General features: G+C 39.3%; 2 protein-coding genes and 1 long non-coding RNA gene across 4 annotated transcripts in view; 1 reads left to right on the forward strand and 2 right to left on the reverse strand.

Annotated features, from left to right (window-relative positions):
* BTBD8 (BTB domain containing 8) overlaps nucleotides 1–647 on the reverse strand; it is a 67,707-nt gene extending 67,060 nt beyond the window's left edge. Inside the window, exon 1 of the mRNA XM_074961340.1 lies at nucleotides 304–647. Within this exon, the coding sequence (XP_074817441.1) occupies nucleotides 304–458 (155 nt within the window). The 5' untranslated portion in view covers nucleotides 459–647. The remainder of the gene's footprint in view (nucleotides 1–303) is intronic.
* LOC141992369 (uncharacterized) overlaps nucleotides 1–23,040 on the forward strand; it is a 25,164-nt gene continuing 2,124 nt past the window's right edge. Inside the window, exons 1-2 of the long non-coding RNA XR_012640582.1 lie at nucleotides 1–807; nucleotides 17,036–17,113. This is a non-coding gene — a long non-coding RNA (uncharacterized LOC141992369). The remainder of the gene's footprint in view (nucleotides 808–17,035; nucleotides 17,114–23,040) is intronic.
* Nucleotides 6,161–23,040, reverse strand: part of EPHX4 (epoxide hydrolase 4) — a 24,386-nt gene continuing 7,506 nt past the window's right edge. The window contains exons 3-7 of one of the 2 annotated variants that reach the window (XM_074961341.1): nucleotides 21,420–21,577; nucleotides 19,180–19,308; nucleotides 15,284–15,387; nucleotides 12,804–12,952; nucleotides 6,161–7,197 (exon numbers count right to left, since the gene is read on the reverse strand). In XM_074961341.1, the coding sequence (XP_074817442.1) occupies nucleotides 6,963–7,197; nucleotides 12,804–12,952; nucleotides 15,284–15,387; nucleotides 19,180–19,308; nucleotides 21,420–21,577 (775 nt within the window). In that variant the 3' untranslated portion in view covers nucleotides 6,161–6,962. Of the gene's footprint in view, nucleotides 7,198–7,217; nucleotides 8,087–12,803; nucleotides 12,953–15,283; nucleotides 15,388–19,179; nucleotides 19,309–21,419; nucleotides 21,578–23,040 lie in introns of those variants that run through there. The other variant, XM_074961342.1, reaches the window with a different exon arrangement.

Raw genomic sequence — 23,040 nt, forward strand, 5'->3', positions numbered from 1 at the left:
GGGAAATTGACATTCTTACAGCATCATGGCTGCTATTATTTCACCTTTCCTCTCTAGCTCTGGCTGTAAGCTCTGGAGCGGGGGAGCTGAGATACGATGGCGATGCTGTGGCCTGATGCTGCAGCGCTGTGGCCAAAGTACAACCAGGGGGTGACCCCACCTGCGCCGAGTACCATGACAACGCTGGGGCTGGCCGCTCTCCCGAGGGTCCCCACCAGGCCTCAGGTGCCCCGCTCCCCACGAGTGCATTTGACCCGAGGCTGTGCCCAGCCCCAGGGCGAGGTGCCGCACCCCCACCCCTACCTGCCGAGATCCTGACGGAGCTGCTCAGCCACCATCTCCTTCAGCCTCTGCCGCTCCCACGCCCCCCTCCCGCCGCCGCCTGCTGCTGCTGCTGCTGCTGCTGCCGGGGTCCAGCTGGTGCCTTTCGAGACAGCGTCCCCCCCACACCGCGCCATGTGCCGGGATCCGCTCCCTCTCAGGCGGCAGCGACTTGTATTAACGCCGGCGAGACCGTCGATGATTGACAGACGGTCCCCGAGCCACCCCGTTTATACGACATCGCTGGTATTCACGAAGACGCCGTGCTCCGGCGTTCGCCCTACGGCGCCGACGCCAAGCAGCCCAGGGACTCTCTCAAAACAACTAACTTGCCGGACGCCTTCTCCACACCGGAAACCTCCGCGCATTGGACACAGCGCCAGCTTCCCCCCTCCCATTGGGCGGACGGAAGCGACCTTGACCAATCGAGGCTGCTCTCCTTCAGACCCATCTGCTCCGCCCCCAGGTTGCTTGCCTGGCTGCTGGGTGAGTGCCGGCCTGGGCCCCGCTGTGCGTGGGGAGCTGATCTGACGCCGCGGAGCTGGGCAGGGCCCCGGGGCGCAGGGCAGCGGAGCGGCCGGCCGCAGAGGGGTGGGGTGAGGGGCAAAGTGGCACGTGGCGCGGATCCAGGGTCCCAGCAGGGGGGTTCCGGCCGGGGCAGCCAGCCCTGGCTCAGCAGGGGCGGGGAGGAGCGTTGGACGCAGACAAGAGGCAGCTCCTGGAGCCCGGCGCGCTGTGGCCATCTGAGAATGACAATTTTAACACGTTTGTGGAGTGCCACCGTCAGAAGGCGGCCGGTGTGGTGAATGCGGGGCCCGGCGGTGCTTCCAGCGCTGTCCCCTGCCATTGCTGCCCTTCAGTGGCTCCCATCTGTTTTGTACTTGTCTCCGTCCAGCACGGGGAATGTTACTGGGGTGGGGAACAAGGCATCAGCGTGTGGGAGCACGATTATCACAAGGGTGTTTTTTTCTTGCATGCCACGGGTTTAAAGGGTTTAAAATAATTTGGTTTCCTGTAGCCACAACACTCAATAAACAACTTCAAATAAATAAAGACCCTAATTTACGTCTAAGGCCATAGGAAAGCATCATACAATACGGTGTTGCACCAGCATTGTTAGGATAAAAAACTTTGAGTTCCATGGGAGTTGAATCACCCCAAATGACTGTCCCATACTGCAGCCACATTCACTATCTGTCAGGACCATCTTGTCCTGCATCTTTCCTATAAAATAAAAAGTTAAACAGGTTACAGTGCTTTTGTGCAACCTTGAGAATGAGTATTCACCCTGACAGTTGTCATGGCAGAAATCTGCGGTTCTAAAAGCAGAATTTAAAATTAAACCTTAATTTTTTTCTTGTTGAAGTAGGCACAAATTACTTATCAGTCCACACATCTGTAGTCCATATAAAAGATCCATGATAAAATAGACCTCACTCCCTCCTGGCCTCAAATGTCTGTTCACCTGTCTGTGCCAACTGTGCAGCCAAACAGGGTTGTGCACTTTGGGATCTAGCTTACTCACAACACTTTCCTAAATAACGATCCCACCTTTCAGCCTTGAAGGATGAACCCGACCTTCCCCAATTATTTCCCTTCCCTTAATGACAAGCCCATCAGTCTCCTCCCTCATGATAAACCCTCCTGGTATCCCTTTACTTAGGTATGACAAGTAGCCTGCCTGATATGTCTCCTGCCCCCATCACTATTGTGCTATATACCTTTAGTGGAAGTAAGCTTGAAGCACATACACATCTTTCTTCACACAGAGCTTTGAAAATTGTAAGTGTGGCCTTGTATCTGGGAGGAAGGCAGCAGGAGCCTAGTACTGAGAGTCCTCTTGAAGGTTATCCCTAAGTAAATGTACTTACTGTAGTAGCACTGTTTTAACGATCAATAGAAATGAGTCAAGTTATTCTCTCTGTGTAAGAGACACACATGATCAAACCCAAACAATACTACTTTGGGGAGCAAAGAAAGAGACTTTTTGATCCTCTGAAGAGAACAGATCTGAGAACACTGAAGGAAGCCCTTTTACAAATTAATTTGATGTTGTCAGTAAGCTACAGTAATACAACATCTCTACATGAAGTAGACCTAAAAGAGCAAGAACATAGGAAGAGTATGGCCACCAGAGGATCCAGCAAAACTGGATCTAATAGCTTCACTGCAATTCAAGCAGCAGCTGGACTTCTGTTCAATAGTAATATGAAACAGGTGGATTTAACTTAGCTTTTTCTTTCCATGTTCCTCTATTGTAATAAATAATATAAATATACAGCATATCTTAGAGACAAATAATCCTAGGTCTTGTTAATTAATTAAACTAACCCAACAGGGAAGACATCTCTTTTGAACATACATAATTCATTGGTATCCAACCAGTTGGGGGCAAACGCAGAGTTGGCAAGTTTAACATTGATCCTGCCTTCATCATCCATAACTTGTATCTGAATCACAAGGGAAATTTTCCCCCAAAACATGTTCAAGCTTCATAGACTTAGAAGGTAAAGAACTTGTTTTCCAGAATGTATCTGCGTTGGAAGGTGAACATTGAACCCAATGTTATGGTCTTAAAAACATCATAAAGGACTAGCATCTTCTTGTTTTGTTTTTCCAGTCTTTAGAAACCCCTGATTTTTATAAATGTTAGGCCATTGATTCTGTTTGAGAATGGCTTCTTGGAAGGTGAAATACGTTATAAAAAAGTCAGTGAAAATGTGCATCATTTCTTTAATGTCCAGATATCATGTTCACATTTGTTGTTGGTGCCATTCGTTTTCTTTTTCATAGATTTCATAAATTTTAAGGCCACAGGGAACCATTATGATAATCCAGGCTGACCTCCAGCAATAACACAAGCCATAACTTTCAGTTGAACAAGAGTATATAATTTAGAAAGACATCCAATCTTGATTAAAAGACTTCAAGTGTAGGAGAATCCACCACATCCCTCGCTAAATTGTTCCATTGGTTAATTACCCGCAGAGATTTAAAAAAAAAAAGTGCGCTTTATTTAAGTTTAAAGTTGTCTAGCTTCAACTTCTAGCTCTTGGTCTTACTTAACACCTTTGTCAGCTATGTTGAAGAACCCTTTAGCATTAGATATTTCTCCTTGTGTTGATAACTTATACATGGTAATCAATGCATCTCTTACCCTTCTCTTTGATAAACTAAAAAGGTTGAGTTTCTTAACGCTCTTAGTGTAAGGCAGGTTTTCTTGACCTTGCATCATTCTTCTGGTTTTGGACTGAATCCTCTCCAATTTTTTCAAAACCCTTTATTTCACTCTTTTAATTACTTATGTCTCTTAATCCTGAGTCCAAAAGAGTTTTTTAGGAAGTTGTAGCCATAAAATTATGCCTCTTTTCTTATGAACAGACCCATAAACCTGTATATAAAGATGATCTACCTTCCTCTAGCTTTGAATGGTGATCTAATAATATCTAACACTTAATCACTTATTAACAAAAAGAAAAGGATTACTTGTGGCACCTTAGAGACTAACAAATTTATTTGAGCAAAAGCTTTCGTGAGCTACAGCTCACTTCATCGGATGCTGTAGCTCACAAAAGCTTATGCTCAAATAAATTTGTAAGTCTCTAAGGTGCCACAAGTAATCCTTTTCTTTTTGCGAATACAGACTAACAAGGCTGCTACTCGGAAATCTGTTCTTATTAACAGCTTTCCCCACTTGTCCATAAGCAATACTGAGTAGTCGGTGGAAAGTTTATTTTTTAATCACAATTTCCATCAATGGTATATATTTAGGATTAGAAGGATTAGATATTTATTGGTAAATGTTGGAAAGATTGATTTTACAATACACATACAAAGCCATGAAAAAAATTTTCATCAATAATAATAGAAATTTACAGTTAGGCAAAGAAAAATTCTGCTTGATAGCTTATTAGAGTCAAAATCCATATTTAAATGTTTGAATTAGGCTTGTTACAAATGGGCTAGTGGATGAATAGTAAAAAACAGGCATAAGTTGTTGATTTAAGGATATTTACTTTGTATATTTTGGCATGTGAGGTTGACAATTTATGTTTTAAGAGTTTATAAAATTTTTACTTTTTGAATCTCCATGTTTACTGTCTTAAATAATTGTCTGACCCCCACCATAATTTGCTGCAACTGTGAACATTTAAATTTATAAAAATAATTTAAAATGCTAAAACCCATAAATCTCACACAACAGTGAAAACTTAAATCAAAATAAACTTTAAAAATGCTTAAAAATAAATATCGATATCTGTCAAAATTAGTTTTAAAAAATCAGATCCTGCCAAGCCTATATATACACTATAGCTTATTTAAAAGGCAATAGCTTTTCAACAAGATTTCTTATTTATATTACAATATTTTGACTAGTAAATCTGTTTTTGTACAGGAAATTAATTCTTTATGAATTTGCAGCAATTTATTCCTGTCTCTTACCTCTGACGTTTCTTAGGCCCAGGTCCTCAAAGGTATCTAGGCTTCTATCTTCCATTGATTTCAAAGGAAGTTAGGAGCTTGAATCTGAAAGGGTGTTTTAGGATTGAAAAGAAGTCAGTGAATCTACAGCCAGAAGCTGAATCCTGCTTAAAACTAGATGTATGTTTCAGGGATTGTTCTACCTCTCCAGCAAAGATTGGTTAAGAAGCTCAAACATCTCTAGCTGCAAGGAGTGTGCACACCCTGCATAGGCCCAGCATTCTGACCTCACAGCCTGTCCAAACAACATAACTGCATTAGTTCTGTTGTGTACGGGTGCCCTCCGCCTACATGGGGAGACAGATGAGACAGCATTTAGCCCTAAAAGGGGTCACCATCAGAGCTCATTTCAAATGGCCATTTCATGGACATGTTTAACTTGGGATTGAGGGGAGGTTGCGGGGGGTGGGAGGGCTTTTTGTCTTAAAAATTTTAGGGGAACAAAAAAGGCATTGTGTTGCATATAGCAACGGAAGTGAAGTCTCCAGCTATATTTATGGATGTAAAGATGAAGATGTACTCTGCGTAAGGAATGTGGGAAAAATAGATACCTGAGTTGCCCAACTCCAGTTGTATAAAGTCACTCGTACCCCACTGTGGCTAAGTACTCTATTTATTTGGACACTTGTGCCTAGAAGGTGTTAGGTGTCAATGCCTTTTGCAGCTGAGAAGGAAAGAGTTTATAATAGCAGACAAGAAGCTTTGTCAGCTATGTGGTGGGTTGAGGGAGCATGAAAACTGGGAGGAGTATTGTGTTTGTCAGTGGGAAGAAGGGAACATAGATTTGTGCCATAGAGGGTTTGAGAGGTAGGAGAGCTTGAATAGAACTTGTGGGGGCCAATTTCCATCCATCTCATTACAGGGATGCAGTTCCACTGCAGGGACAGAGCAACCTTTTTCTGGAGTAGAGTGCTGTTTCCCTCATTTTTTAGAGAAATTGGCAGCATCTTTTTCTCACAATATGGGCTAAGAAAGTGCTCTTTCTCTAAAATGAGAGTGAAGGTGGAGGGTCGTCACTCTGAAAAGAGGGTCTTGAACAAGGAGCTGTGCGGGGAGGTGACTCCAACTTCTCCCTTCTAATGCTGGACTCCCCCATTTCAAGCCTTCTCTTCTCCTTTGCTAGCAACCTACATCCTGTTGTTCTCTCTGACCTCCCCATGCCTAGTGAAATCCATCCTCAAACAACTACTCTCCTTTGGGTTATCACTTATTGAGTCTCTCTTCTCCCCTATGCACAGGGACCTGGCAACATTTCTTGGATCCAAGAATGATAATTGCCAACATGGAAGGATGAATGCTGAATGGCTTTATTTGCTAGAAATTTCAACAATGATAGGATGAGCAAGGCTGCACAATAATAATGGACATCACTTTTCAAAACTGCTATTCAGCTTTAGTAACAAATCTCTCTGTAAAGAGTCAGATAGAGGGTACAATTTAAATTACATTTTATTAGATAGAAGTGGATTTGATACATAAATCATGAATATATAGCTCTTCATTTCCCATTCTTCTTGTCCAGATACGTTACATGTGGACAGATCCCTATTTTTCAATTAAGAAGAAAATATACCACATAAAACAGCTGTAATTTCACAATACAACAAGGTATGTGTGATATACCACTTGAAGACCACAGATTTGCCCAGAAATTTGTTTTCTTTAGACTGATACAGTAAAATGTAAACAATAAAATACTCGGTAACTTTTGTAATGGTACAATACAGTAAAAAAATAAATTCAACTGGTTGAATGAAAACTGATAGTCCAGCTGATACCTGACTTCCTTTTCATATGGCAGCCTGCCAGTGTTTCATTATAAGTTTGTGAAAGGCACCATATATTACAAGTGTAAAGCAAGTGAGAAACCAGAACCAAGTAACTTTCCATGATTTCCTTACTGTACAAACACATACATTTTAAGGCAGGTGTTTTTATGTGCAAAATACAAGAATACAGGTAAAACCAATGTTAACATTATATGTTCTCACACTATCTTCTTTTAGTAATAACATCGGTGTCAATACGTACAGTACATTGAAAACACTTTTCCCTAACAGAGCCCAAATTAGAAGGTAGGCTGGAAATATGGTCCTGCTAATAATTAGTTTTTTAAATGTAAGAGCTTTTATGTAGACCTTTAAAACATGTAGAAAAAGTCACTCTCTTTTTCTTATTGTCTCTTCTTTTAGAAAGGTCCATATCAACTTGTTAACTATGTCAGGTTGATCCTGCTGGAGCCAGTGACTGGCTTCAGACAAAATAGTTAATCTGAAATGATTTTTAACATAAATTCGAGTAGTTTCTGCCATCTCAACTTCCATAAATGCATCTCTTTCTCCCCATAACAACAAGGTAGGCATGGTGACCTCATGGTGCTGCAGAGGTAGGCAACTTTAAAAACAAAATACAAGTTTAATTGTTTTTTTAAAATCATCATGACAAAATATCAGTCAATTTAACTTTCCAGTTCAAAATACATCACAGATTAGTTGCATGGTTTCCAGGATCCAACCTATTCACTATATTACCAAGAAATTACTAATTATCACCAAAGCTCTCTAACTGATCATGTTAGCAACATCTTCCGAGGGTATCTTTATTCTAACACAGAATTTACCATAGTCCAAATCCTGCAGTTGCTTTTTCAGACAAAACCTCATTGAAGCAAAACTGAGGGTCTATACATTTGGGCCTCATTTGTTATAAAAAGAGAAATTAACATTGTCATTTTTTCAACTTGTACGTTGGTATGAAAAATAACTTTGTGCAGATTTATATAATAGGTTATTGACTCTGCAGCAGATATTTGCAAATAATTTCTAAGTGGCCTTTGCTTTATGTGATCTATCTTGAACTGTAACTCTATTGTAAAAATGTCTTTGAGTGCATAAGAAATTAGCAGAAGCAAATAACATGAGGAGAGGTCAGATCCTCAGTCCAATTAAGTCATCTTTGCACTAGTTCTCTGGAGCAATGCAGATTTAAACACTGCAGATCTGTCTGGTAGAGGACTCTCCAGCATGGAAGTGTATACAGGTGGCGTAGAGAAGAACAACTCTTTTCCTGGCACCCAGCATGGGAGTGCTGCCAGGAAAAAGGAAGTGTGACTGGTAGGCCCTTGCATTCCAGCAATCCATGGATGCTTGAACTGCTGCTTGGAACTGCTGAGAATCTGGCTCTGGAGCGGTGTCTGTGAATGTTTTGTGTCACATTCCCCCTTTGAGTCTTCAATGCCCTGTCACAAACTGCTCCATTTTAATGTCTGTCTGTTCCAGTGATTCTGGAGAAGGTTAAAAAGGATATTTTCTTTCTTGCATTTGAATAGTGTCCCCCTTTGATCTATTGATCAGGGGCTCAGTAACATCAATAAAAGAGAATCTAAGCCTAATATAGCCAGAATCTTACATGCTGATGAATTTTCCTATATTGGTGAATGCTGTGTCAAGTTTAAAATGATGCCAGTAGACTATCATTTAATTCCTTTTAACTGTTTTTCACAAACACTGTGTAAGATGACCAATCTATTCAGTCTCCTAGACTTACTGAAAACTGAATGTACAGTACAACTATAAGTAAAATATTTATGGAGAAAAACTTTCAATTGAATATTAGTCTCTGAAATGCTGACTGTAGCCAGTCACATTCAAACAGACCTGCAGAATGCATAAAGACATTCAAAAGACAACAGAATTCACAATACAAAGGGGTACAGTCTCTTTTTGAAGCAGTGGGAGTTAAATACATAAATCTCTATGCACTGAGAGAAGAATATTACCCAAAATTTGCATAGCATTGGGTAAAAGCTGCTTAAATCCTCAACATCAGAACTCAGGGCTTTGGAAGAATTTCTGAGGGGCTTACGGGGGCGGGGGGCGGGAGATTTTGAGACACTTTGTTAACACATTGAAAAAGAGACTTCAAAAAGAAAAATGGCTAAGGGTTTCATAACATTTAAATGACTCACTTAAACTTGCATAAAATTATAATTAAAAATATTTCTTTATATAACTGACTTTATATTAAAGTAAATATTTTAGAAATAAAATCTTTCTGAACATTTGAAGTAGTTAATATGATTTTTTATTGATATTTATTAATAGATCTATAAGTTACAGGACTAAGTTGTGACAGATAGTAGACAGATGTGAGATAATTGCTTGAATGTAAGCCTTATTAACCCATCAGAAGTTATTTCAAATAATCCATTTTCAAATAGATGCTAAACAGCCCATCCATGTTTATGTTTAAACTGTTTTATAAATCTTAGTGGCATATTGCAATACAGATTAACTGCAGTTGCTCAAAACAGCCACCAAGGTACACTGACATTTAATCAGTTAATAACAATGATGTAGTGTGATTATTTAAAAGCAGCAGAATATTTGAAATAGTTTTATTTAGACAAGCTTTTATGAGCAATTAGCATGGGGTGGAAGGTTAGGAGTTTCTTCATTTATTTCATTCTCTTTAATCAATATATTACTCTTGCACCCAGTTAGGACAATGGATATTTTGGAGATTTGATTAGTCATAGACAATTTTGAACTCAAGAAACTAGAATATTGCTCAATAAGATAATGATGTCTATGAACCATGTTGTGTGATTTCTTTTGTATGTGAAATTCAGTATGTAGCATTGTGCCTCAAGGTACCAAATAGAAAATAGTTTCTTTTAACAAGGATTAACGTGCAGATTTGCCATCTAGAAAGGGAAGGTCATGTTGTGAAGCTCAATACCCTTTGAATAGGAGATCCAATATCCTCCACACACAACAGCAGCAGATGACCAGCAATTTTCCTCATATACAAAATGCTGAAATATTTCCCAACTAATACAAGAGGAAAAACTCCATGTTTTGAAAGAACATACAACAGGCTTTTACACAAATTACAGTTCACTTTGACAGCCGGTCAGTGCATATCTCCTAAACTGAATATACTACAAGTCAAGCAACTACCAGGCTAAGATGTATTTCAAAAAGGGGTTGTGTATAAAGTGTAGTTTATGGAATTATTGCTATTCTCTCCCTATAAAGATATATTGCTTAGTCAAGGGGACTAGAGGATTTCAAAGAACATCTCTTTGGAAAAAGAAAAGGAGTACTAGTGGCACCTTAGAGACTAACCAATTTATTTGAGCATGTAGCTCACGAAAGCTCATGCTCAAATAAATTGGTTAGTCTCTAAGGTGCCACTAGTACTCCTTTTCTTTTTGCGAATACAGACTAACACGGCTGCTACTCTGAAACATCTCTTTGGAAATAATTCTGTAATAAAATTGAGCTCTGAAGAACTGATTACTCCATATGGGTGGCTGGATGATTATGAGATATGAAGCCTTTAACATCTAGGTCACAAGGTACAATCCACTGTGATTAGTGAAGATAAAAATCTTTAGAATCTGAATGCTGTTCAGTGCCTTATGTGAAATAAAGTGATGGTTTCAATCCAGTTCCTGGTGAACAGGTATTCATATCCAACAATATCTCACCATCACAATTGGTATTCTTACAGACAGCTTCACACAGGCAAGAACTGAATGGGTCCCAAGACTGATCTAATCCTTTAGTTCTAATGGTGCTGATGCACTGGGGGACTTAATCCCCTATTATATATTATTATAGGAAGACCAGGGACAGAGTAGGCCCATTACTCAATCAGGAGGAAAAGGCAGTAACAGAAAATGCAGCAATGGCTTCAGTGTTAAATGCCTTTTTTGTTTCAGTTTTCACCAAAAAGGTTAGCAGTAATCAGACGACTAACATAGTGAACATCAGTGTAAATGGGGTAGGATCTGAGGCTAAAATAGGGAAAGAACAAGTTAGACAAATTAGGTGTCTTCAAGTCAGCATAGCCTGATTAAATACATCCTAGAATACTTAAAGAACTGGCTGAAGAGATCTCTGAGCCATTAGCAATTATCTTTAAGAACTCATGGAGGACAGGAGAGATCCCAGAGGGCTGAAAAAGGGCAAATATAATACCTATCTATAAAAAAGGAATAAAGACAGCCCCAGGAATTATAAATCAGTCATTATCCAAAAATAATGGAGCAAATAATCAGTCAGTTTGCAAGCATCTGGAAGATACTGAGATGACAAATCATGTCAAACCAACCTTATATCCTTTGACAGGGTAACAAGACTTGTGAATGGGGGAAAGCAGTAGATGTGATATATGTCAACTTTAGTAAGGCTTTTGTTACAGTCTGACATGACCTTCTCATAAGCAAACTACGGAAATATAGCCTAGATGAACCTACTATAAGGTGGGTGCACAACTAGTTGGAAAGCCATACTCAGAAGGTTGTTGTCAATGATTCACAGTCAAGATGGAAGGGCATATCAGGTGGAGTCCCAAAAAGATCTGTCCTGGGTCTAGTTTTGTTCAATATGCTCATAAATGATGATGACATAGAGAGTACACTTATAAAGTATGTGGATGATATCAAGATCAAGTGCTTTGGACAACAGGATTAGAATACAAAAGAATCTTGACAAACTGGAGAAATTGTTTGAAATAAACAGGATGAAATTCAATAAGGACAAATGCAAAGTACACTTGGGAAGGAATAACCAACTGCACAAATACAAAATGGGAAATGACTTCCTAGGAAGGAGTACTGCAGAAAGACGACCTGGGGTTATAGTGAATCACAAACTAAATACGAGTCAACAGAGTAATAATGTTGCAAAAAAAGCAAACATCATTCTAGGATACTGTGATAAATGAAGGTGGGGGGAGGGTAGCTCCTTTTAATGGACACCCAGAGATCAGTTAAGTAGTTTTAGGTATGATCTGATGATTTATGATCATATCTGGCTTAAAGCTGCTTACAGGATTGCTGCTCTGTCCCTCCAGTCCAGAGAGAGCAACGGAGAGACAAAGGGAAAGTTTCTTTCCCAATTTTAAAAAGTTCTACCTTCCCATTGGCTTTTTTGGTCAGGTGCTCACTTCCTTTTCTTTACCTGGGGGACTTTTAACCCTTTACAGGTAAAACATGCAGAGAACAGCTACCAAGAGGGATTTTGCAGCTAACTGGCTGGCTGGGTGTCCATTACAGGGAGCTACCCTCCCCCGACTTCATTTATCACAGATGCATTAGCAGGAGTGTTGTAAGCAAGACATGAGAAGTAATTCTTCCACTCTGCTCAGCACTGATAAGGCTTCAGCTGGAGTACTGTGTCCAGTTCTGGGCACCACATTTGGACAATGTCCAGAGGAGAGCAACAAAAATGATTAAAGGTCTAGAAAACATGACCTACAAGGAAAGATTAGATTTGTTTAATCTGGAGAAGAGAAGACTGAGCAGGGACACGATAAGAGTCTTCAAGTATGTAAAAGGTTATTATAAAGAGCAGGAGAATAAATTGTTCTCTTCATCCACTGAAGACAGGACAAGAAGTAATGGAAGATTTAGCAAAGGTAAAGCAAAGAAGATTTAGGTTATACATTAGGAAAAACTTGCTAACTATAAGGATAGTTAAGCACTGGAACAAATTACCTACGGAGGTTGTGGAATCTCCATCAATGGAGGTTTTTAAGAACAGGTTAGACAAACACCTGTCAGAGATGGTCTAGATAGTACTTAGTCCTGCCTCAGTGCAGGGGACTGGACTAGATGACCTATCAAAGTTCCTTCCAGTCCCACATTCGTATGATACTCTGTTTCTATGATATCATTAATATCCTATTTAGAGACTGAATCTTTGGTTTGCCATGCCTGTTATTAATGGGAGAGAATTTTTATCAGCTCTAGACATAAAGGTTATCCTCCATAATATGTTGGCCGTTTGATTACATTCTGTGGCCAAGCCATGCAATTTAAATTACATCATACTCTCTGACACTGAATCAGTGTAGTACCTGGTAAAGGACCTTGGTTTGGGAACAGATTTACCTTTTCTCCAGCCCTTGGGGTAATAGATAAAATAATATATTTGGATTCCAAGGATTTGGCTGAGATGTTTTACTTGGTTTATGAACATTAGACTGACCTGAAAATATTTCTGTAGTGGTTAATGGGTCCAGTAAGTGCTCCAGGTTGAGAAAAGATGTAAAGGTAAGCTTCAATGTCCTCTGCTGTTAATCGACAGCCTTTCCTTCCAATTCCAGTAGTCCGACTGGTAAACAAGTTTTTCAGAACCTAGCAAAAAAAAAAAAAAAAAAAAAAAAAGCACCTAAGATGTCTAGACATTGTGGATAGCAAAACAGTGATGATGATATTTCTCCCTTTGAGTAGGAGATATTTGTTTAAAATCCATCTACCTCCTTGTCTGAAGTGTAAGCTACTTTTTTTAGGCAACTATAAATAATGAAGTATAGAATGTTCTTATTCCTGGTGAGGTCTATTTCAGAGTACTAAAATATATATGAATAAGACAAAACTCCTTTGCAGTGGGCCCTTATACTGTCATAAGCAAACACAAGCTCTCAACACAGATTTCTACTGTCATAGAAGGAAAACATTTTTAAATGCAACAACTTGATTTAATGTCAAACTCATTGACATTTCTTTTGTTTTTCTTTTGTCTTGTTTTTGGGGTCTGTCTCTACAAGTTATTTAGGCAGCATATTTCACGGGAAAGCATTTCATATTCCAGCCTGTCAGAAGTTCTTGTTTTCAAACAATCAAACTCTTCTTCAGAAACTACTGTTCTGTAAGGGAAGGAAATTTAAAATGTCAACATTTTGTATTTGATCTGAGGGAGAAAAGGGCTAACATTTCTAAGAGGATGTTCCATTGACTTCGGTGGATGTTCATGTGTGCAGTGGGTGTTCTACGTGCAGAGAATCTGGCTATTGGCACAGGGTGTCTATGTAATCGTAGTGTGTCCCTGCAGCACATGTAAGCATACCCAAGCTAGCAATCTCAGGCTTTCTTTGAGTCTGACTCATGATTTTTGATCTCTTGAGGCTAGCAGTACTGTTATATGCTTCTCTCTATCCACATGTGCATTAGTCTGTTAAATATTAGCCCCAAAATTAGCGCTGTCAAGTAATTACAAATTAATTGTGCAATTAAAATAATCACAATTAATCACGTGATTAAAAAAATGTATCACGTGGTTAATCGCACTGTTAAACAACAATAGAATACTATTTATATAAATATTTTTGGATGCTTTCCACATTTTCAAATATATTGATGTCAATTACAACACAGAATATGAAGTGTACAGTGCTCACTTTATTTTTGTTATAAATATTTGCACTGTAAAAATAAAAGAAATAGTATTTTTCAATTAATTTAATACAAGTACTGTAGTTTAATCTCTTTATCATAAAAGTTGAACTTACAAATGTAGAATTATGTACAAAAAATAACTGCATTCAAAAATAAAAACAATGTAAAACTTTAGAGCCTACATACAAGTCCACTCAGTCCTACTTCTTGTTCAGCCAATTGCTCAGACAAACAAGTTTGTTTACATTTACAGGAGATAATGCTGCCAGCTTCTTGTTTACAATGTCACCAGAAAGTGAGAACAGGTGTTCGACGACACTGGTGTAGCCAGCATTGCAAGATATTTACGTGCCAGATGCGCTAAAGATTCATATTCCCTTCATGCTTCAACCACCATTCCAGAGGACATACGTCCATGCTGACAGGTTCTGCTCGATAACAATCTAAAGCAGTACAGACCAACGCATGTTCATTTTCATCATCTGATTCAGATGCCACCAGCAGAAGGTTGATTTTCTTTATTCATGTTTCAGGTTCTGTATAGCATACGAATATTTAGCATATCTGGCACGTAAATACCTTGCAATGATGGCTACAAAAGTGCCATGTGAACGTCTGTTCTCACTTTCAGGTGACATTGTAAATAAGAAGAGAGCAGCATTATCTCCTGTAAATGTAAACAAACTTGTTTCTCTTAGCAATTGGCTGAACAAGAAGTAGGACTGAATGGATTTGTAGGCTCTAAAGTTTTACATTGTGAGTGCAGTTATGTAACAAACAAAAAATCTACATTTGTAAGTTACTCTTTCATGATAAAGAGATTGCACTATGATACTGAATTGCACTATGGAAGTGAATTGAAAAATACTATTTCTTTTGTTTATCCTTTGTACAGTGCAAATATTGGTAATAAAAATAATATAAAGTGAGTACTGTACACTTTGTATTTTGTGTTGTAATTGAAATCAATATATTTCAAAATGTGGAAAAACATCCAAAGTATTTAATAAATTTCAATTGGTATTCTATTGTTCAACAGTGCGATTAAAACTGCGATTAATTTTTTTAAACACAATTAATTTTTTGAGTTAATCATGTGAGTTAACTTCGATTAATAGACAGCCCTACCTAAAATAAATAAAGTCACATAAAATTCAGAATTACAGTCATGTTTTGCTAGCTATCCTTAATTCTTCCATAACTGTCATACTATCAGAAAGGATCAACATAGGTGGCAGTTTTTCCATCAGTCACACATTAAACATAAACAAGAGCACTCATTTTGCTTACCTTGAAATCATTTACTGAAAATATGAATTCAGGAAACCAAGGCATTTGGAAAAAGAAGTAGTAACCAGATTTAATCAATTGTGAAGGATGTCGTAGAATGTATTCTGAAACAAAAATGCCCATGAATGAAAGCTGATAAAATTACTGTTGATGTCACTATTTTTAAAATCAAAGGAATATTTTAAAAGTATTAATTTAGAGAATGCTATGTGACAAGGAATTATTAAAAGTAAGTTTTTAAAAGTTTTAAAAGTATATGAGTATATGTACTGGCTATTAAAATGTAATGAATTCTGTCTTACATTTACAGTATCTTAAGTAGACAGCAAAAGGAAGGCCTGACAAAAATTCAGCAAAGGGGGCTGGACTTGAGGATTTTGGTATTTTGATCAGTTTAATTAAAATGACCTGTTTTTATTAGTCAAAACTATTTTTAATTGTGCAAAAACAATTCAATAAAGAACATTTTAAATATTTCTCCTCTCACAAATGTGATGCGTAGAGATGCTATAGAATATAGATGATAATCCATTTATGTTTTTAAATATGGCATCAATCTTATTAATAGAAGGATTAAACTTTTGAATAGTCTTCTTTCTTAGCAGGTACAAAAACTGGAAACAAGATACTGTATAGTCACTTCAGTAGCACACTGGAAGCACACGTAGCAAAGAAAACAATATAACTGAATTTATATTAAGCAGGTGCAGCTCTATGCCTGCAATGAGTTACACGTACAAACTGTAACATTTAAGTAGCAAGTATAGTAGTTAGGTAGAAGTCTAAAGGCTATCATTTATAGATGTAAAATTACACATGCAATTATTTGGAGATGCAAAATTGTACCTACAAAATGGAAGCCGATCTCTGAAAAATCAGTCACAAAAGATGAATAGGGATTGTTCTTTAAAACAAAACTAATTTAACTGTATTTAATAGTTCAATTCCCAAATAACCTTTTCAAACATTCCTATTTTGTAAATTCTTAAATTGAATCACCTGTTGTGTTTTTCCTTTGACAGGTCATCAACATTGCTGGTCAAGGTCACTTGACTTTTCTGCCCTATAAGACAATGGTAAACTAACATATTTTCAGTATTGCCTGATCTCTCTAAAGTTTTCGTTCAAATATTATAATTTTACAAGGAGGACTACAGAGATCTGCTCAATATTGGAAAAAGTTAACTCACCATTTTCTAATAGGCAGACTTCAGCACTGATCATAAGTAGTACATCTAGTCCTCTGATGTTGGGACATGTGAATGCGATGGGAAGTCAACCAATCCTGACGTGCAAATTTTGGGGAACTGTCAAAGATCTGTTATTGCTATTACTTAACAAGAAATGATATGCAGTACATGACTAAGTGATTATAGCAAGCCCAGAGTGGTGTTATAGGGCACAAGCCTGAAAGTCAGGTGACTTCAGCCATGTGAGAAGTGCAATAATTCCTTAGAAATGCATCGTTCAGAGTATCTTATTGTTATTCTACAATGCAATTTATGAATAAAAATGTGAGGAAAAAGTCATACTTTTCATGTACTGGGCATTACAATGATGCTTATGGCTATCAGAATACTTGATTTATAACCTGAATCTTTTTATTCAGTGCACAGTAGAACCTAATTAATTTGTGCCATTGACTGACAAGCCCACTGAAAATTAGAGTGGATTATGTGAACTACTAAGCAAGTAGACAAATACACACATCAGAAAGTCTATGGCATCACAAAGTGCATTTTGTTCATACAGAGCCTGGCTCCTGGTCCAACTGGAGTTACTGATGAAACTTCAACTGGCTCCAATGGTTCAAGATAAGCACTTATTTTGGTAAGTGTAGCTTAATTATTCAGTAAAATAATCTTTAGTAGGTTAGGAAGGCTACTTGAGTATATTTTGTAGGAGTAATTGAGTTTTAGGGCTTGGTTCTGATTTCACTTATACTGGTTTTACACCAGTGTTACTTCATTGGCTTAAATTTATTCACACCAAGTGGGATAAGAATCAAGCCCTTATTAAGTACTCTTCTGTTAAATATATCTGGAGAAGTGGGGTGAGACCATAAGATATTTAATGAGAAAAAAACAGGTCTGCAATTAAAGAAAAGAAATGTAGTAAGATGCTAGTGGGCATTTTAAAATTGTATGTGCATTTAATGCATGGGAACGTATAAATCAAGTAGCACTGGCTAAAGCCAGGCATATAGCAGATATTCTCTGTGCGTACCTCACCACACAACTCTAAAAATCCACCAAAATCCTTACCTTCAACTCCATGCTATTACAGTCATGGTCCTCTATTAAGCAGACTTGGATGACTGTTCTGTTACAATGAGGTCTACTGTAGTATAACATCACAAAACTCAATTTCACTTGTTGTCTAAATGAGGATTAGATTGTAGGCGCCTGATTCTCATTTACATTAAGGCTGCTTTACACAGTGGTGGATTAGCCACAGGGCCAACAATTGGCCGTGCCCAGGGGCCCCGGCCAATTGGGGGGCCCAGAAAAATGAGCACCCCTGCACCTTGATCTCGTCTGCCCAGCACTCCTGCCGGGGAGCAGGGTCCAGGTGTGGGGGCCTGCCCCGCTCCCCAGAAGGAGCGCAGGGAGGCATGTGGAGAAAGTTTGCCCCATCCACAAAGGGTTCTGATGGCTCCCAGCCCTTCCACATCAACACGCCCTGGTTCCAAAGAGAAGCTGCAGGGCTCCAATGAGTTTTGCCATCCCGCAGAGGGGTCTGAAGAGCCCCAGGGCATCCCTGAATCAGTGTGAACCTGTGCCTGAGGGGCTGGAAGGGTCCAGATATTCCCAGGACCCTCAGGGCTCAAGTGAGTCAATCGTGATCATATCTGGGACCCTGAGCGCAGACGTGACTCCTCCCTTTATGGTGCTAGCAGGGCTCTCACCATCCTCTGAGAGGAGGGGCACTATCGTGGCAGCTCCAAAGCACAGGCTAGCATCCGGTGAGGGTTGGGTGGGATGGGACCAAAGGTATGTGCCTTAGGAGAGGAGGGGAAAACTGAGCTGCCACACACCTGCCCTTGGCCAGCAAAGGGACACCGAGAGCAATGGCCTTTGTCCTCTGTGCAGTTGCGTTATGCCAGGCCATGCCCTGTGTCCTCTGCTCTCTGAGACTGGAGCACGGGCAAATGTCCTTAGGCGGAGGGTGGGGGAAGGGAAATGGAGGGGCTCACGCAACATGCAATAACCAGGGAAGGGACAAAGCAGCACATCCAAGGGGTAGTGCTAGGTGAGGGGGCCCTCTTCAGAGTGGGCAAGGTTGGGGCGAGGGGCCTTCCCCCCTCCACCTGCCCGGCACTCCTGCCAGGAAGCGGGGGAAGCCCCACGCCCTGACCCCGCTCTCTGGCAGGAGTGCCGGGTGGGCAGGTGGAGCGGCACAAGGAGTGGTGGGAGGAGCGGCGGAGGGGAGACTGCAGGCGGAAGGTGCAGGGAGGGTCCCCTACTTGCTCTGGCCCAGGGCCCTACAAATCGTAATCTGCCTCTGGCTTTACACTTCTGTGGCAATATAATGGGTCATTTTCATCCACCTTAAGGCACCTTTGCACTGCCAGAGCCAAGTAAAGCAGCCTGAGTGTAAATGAGAATCAGGCCATGGTTTTCCAAAGACAAGAAGCCAGTATATCTGCATGCTAGTACCCTCACACACTACTGTAAAATTATGCTTTAATGCAAAATATTTAACAGCTTTGGGTTTTATTTAAATAAGGGACAGATTCCAAGAGGTACTGAGCACTTGTAATGTTCTTTCACAGCACCCCTAGGTATCCTGGTGTGCAGTGCCTCTCCAGATCTACCCTTAAATAAGCACCAAATCTGCCTGCTTAGTGAAAATGCGAATATTTTGGGTTAATATAAAAATATTGTAAAACTCACCTGTAAATACAGAGGGATGAGGGAAATTAACCACAATAAGCTTGGTCACCATTTCCGGATAACAAATAGCAACTAACCAAGCGATCATTCCACCCCAGTCATGGCCAATCAGCATACACTTATTGTACCCTGCCACATAAAGACAGATTGACATTTGTTTACTGACAGTTATATGAAAATGAGTTATCACATAAAATAATGACAGTTAAACAAAAACAAATGTTCCAACATATTTGCTAACAACACTTCAACTTTTTCATTTTTTCTTAAATTATTTACACTGCCATAGTTAAAAATGTGTCAACACTTCCTTTATTAAACATAAAAAAAGAGATTAGTGAGTGTTACGCTTGAAATTTTAACAGGTAATTAAAAGTAATGGTTTCCACTGCAAATATACTTTGTCCCCCCTTGTATATGTGACCTAAGTCATCTTACTGTATGAGATCATTTCCGTGCCCTAATGGCTATGTGCAATGTGGCCAAGCTGGTCACATTGGTGTTCAAAATCTCAATTCTGCATCATTGTAACGGTGGGAATTATACCCAGATAGCCACATTACTGCACACTTAAACAGATAGGGAGGATGGTGTACAGGCTCCGAACACTTCTTTACTTATTCATATTCTCTTTAGGTCGGAATTTCAAAAGTGCTAAGCATTGGCCTAACTATGCTTCCACTAATATCAGTGGGAATTTGACCACTGACTCACCAGGAGCAGAGTTAATTCAAGACTTCTGTGCTTTAGGAAATTCCACCTTTTTAACCCAGACAGACCTACATTGCAAAGCCCCAGTTCCTTACTGAGAATTAAAGCGCTCTATATACATGCCAAGTCAGATGTGTAAAATCCAAATTATTTTGGGTTCTCTGACAGAAAGCAAGAGAGAAATGTCAAAAGTAAGACAAACACCTTTTATCTACTCTGATAAAAATCTCTCTGTCCACTTTTGATTTTATCTGACTTTCCAAAATAATTCCTCTCTGGAGCAAGAACAAGGGGAAATTTGAGTCAAGAGGTCATTTTTTTCTAGGAACTTTTAAGCCCCTGTGAAGCAGGGCTTATAATGAGAGAGCGCAATACATCGCAAAGCACAACCATGGCATTACTGAGGAGTTTAATAAAACTAGAGCTGCTTAGAAAACGCAAACAAAGTTTGTGATGTCATGCCCCATCTTTTGATGGGATTCAAAATTTTCAGACCAGTTCTAAATTCAAACCTGAGGGCTAGATCATCACTTTACAATTTGCCCAGTGTTTCTTGCACTGCCCTGTGTGCAGCTTGTGAGGGATAACGACTCAGAGAGTAGCAATGTGCCTCTGGATCTCCCCACTACTCTGGAGGGGAAGTATCCTATGGTGTCCTTATATCCAGCACAGCTACATTTCCCCCTGAATAGGGGAGATCCAGCAGCTTTACAGAGCTTGCTTCCCCTCCCATGCTGCTACCTGTGGTACACATAGCCTATGCAAGGACATAAGGAGTACAGTACCTTATGTCCCCTCTTAGTCCCCTTTTCGCAGCTGTGCAAGCTTGGCCATGATTTGGCCTGTACAAGGGAGTACATAAATGAACTGTAAAGCTCAGCTGAATATTGACAATTGAGAATTGGTTATTGTGTATATGCAGTAACATTTTAGTAAGTTGTTTTCTTTTTTATTAATGCTATACAGTCCCTACACTACTGTCACTCAGAGGGCAGAGCATATGCACTTTGCATTGTAGTACCAGAAAATCTCACCATGCTGTTTTGGTTTCCATCTTCTAGTAGTGAGGCCCTGTAAGTGCTACTGACGCTTAAGACCCTAATCCTATGATTAGATTCACTAAGTACAAGGGTCAGTATTAGGTGGAGACTCACTGACTTCAGTGGTACTCAGCATAAGGCTATAGTACTGGATCCAGCTGTGCTACCAGATCCCATTGCAGGATGGGGGCATATAAGAGCATCTTTAGGGCTTTTCATTTTTGCATATTCCTTATGCTGACCTAGGCATATTGACTTGAAAACAAAACTTTTCATACTGTTCAAGAATTAGTATGGACTAAAATCCATAAAATAAGTCAGATCTATTTGAATCAAATTTTCTTAGACAATATCATCAACTAAATGCATATATTAAAACAAAAGCAATCACCTTGGAATTTTTTTTAAAATCATAGGATACCTATTTATATTTCTGCAACAAATGAAATAAAATTAACAACTTGGGCAGTTTGGCTTCTGCTAACGCACCTAGAGATTCCAAAATATCCTTTATATCTGTAATTAGGCAATCTAACTTGTAATTGTCCTGGTGAGAAGGAGCATCTGTTTCTCCATAACCTCTCAAATCCAGTGCCACAACTCGATATTCACTTTTAAATTCTCGCAATTGATGGCGCCAAGAATACCTAATAAAGGAGAAAAAATGTAGTTAAAGGTTACATGGAAGAATACTAGAATTCAGTCAGTAGTACAGCCTCTATAATAGGGTAATGTTAAATTCTATTGGCTTGATTCTCTGTTATGTATGGCCCCTTTTTGCCATAGCATGGTGGTTCCTTCTGTCTGGTTGGGAATTCCCACTAGAAAGGGAATCTGTAGGGGAGATGAGCTAGCATGAGTGGTTCTACACCACCATCTTCTCGAAGCCCCTAAGATAGGGAACATAGCTGAGGGAAAGAGGGTATAACCAGACTGTCTCTATGGTCCAGTTATTCATGGCTTCTTAGTGCCATAGGTAGCTGGCAAAAATTAGAGCATCCCTGAGACTGCTGTAATTCTGAGGACTCAACTGGCCTCAGAATATGGGATGTGGAGAGCTACTTCTCCTGTCACCTTCCTCCTGCACCAGATAGGGCTTGAATGGAGGGCCCCAAATGACAAGATGAACACATCTGGGTTTCTTTGGGGGAGGGGAGAAGGAAGGAACGATAATTCATTCACAATGTAAAGCAAAGGATTAATAAAATATGTTACAAGTTAATTTGATCAACTGATATTCTATGGTTTATCATCTGTGCTATATTAATGTGTGTGTCCTTATTCAGTCACTCTAAACTCTCCCAGAACAATGAAGATTAACAGCTGTCAGGGCGTCAGTACCGTACATGGTATTTTACTGCTTGTGTTTCTATGGAGAATAAAGACAGAAATTACTTACTTTAAATTACTTAGAGTGAGGAAGAGTTTAATAAGCATCCAGAGAAAGATTTGGATTATTCTTGGGTTTAGAAATAATAGATTATAACTGGATAAAAATGGTATAAAGATAATAAAAGACTGTGGGCCTCGTCCTGCAAGGTGCTACCTATCCTTCAACTCTTAATGAAATCAATTTAAATTGACGATACCCAACACCTTCTAGGAGGTGCTAAGAACCTGGAAGGATTTGGCACTATATTATAATATCATTCAAGGACATATGAAAAATGTTATGATCATTTTAACCACAGATAATATAACATGGACCCCTGCTTGCTAACTTTTACTATTAGCCCTACTGCAAAGATCTCAAATAAACAACATAAATGAAGCATTTGGGAAGTCAAATAGCATAAGAGAGAGGTGTAGAATTCTGCCAGACTCCAAGTAGCATTTTATTTCAGATCCTTATGCCTTCTGCTTTGGGGGTAATGTTAATCAATCAGGGATTTTGAACACATCATGGTCAACATTACATTGTTCCTGGATTAATCAAAGAAAATGTTATTACTGTAAACACAACATCCATCACAGTTCCATCTGGGTGCCCTATGTTAATGCAAATAAATATAAGATTTAATAAATACAGGTTTCTATAAATAACTTTTATTTTTAAAAAATCAATATACACTGCCCAGTAAGTCAAGTTTACCATGGTAACTATACGGGC

This window comes from Natator depressus, chromosome 8 (genome assembly GCF_965152275.1).
Source record: "Natator depressus isolate rNatDep1 chromosome 8, rNatDep2.hap1, whole genome shotgun sequence".
In the NCBI taxonomy this organism is placed as follows: domain Eukaryota; kingdom Metazoa; phylum Chordata; order Testudines; family Cheloniidae; genus Natator; species Natator depressus.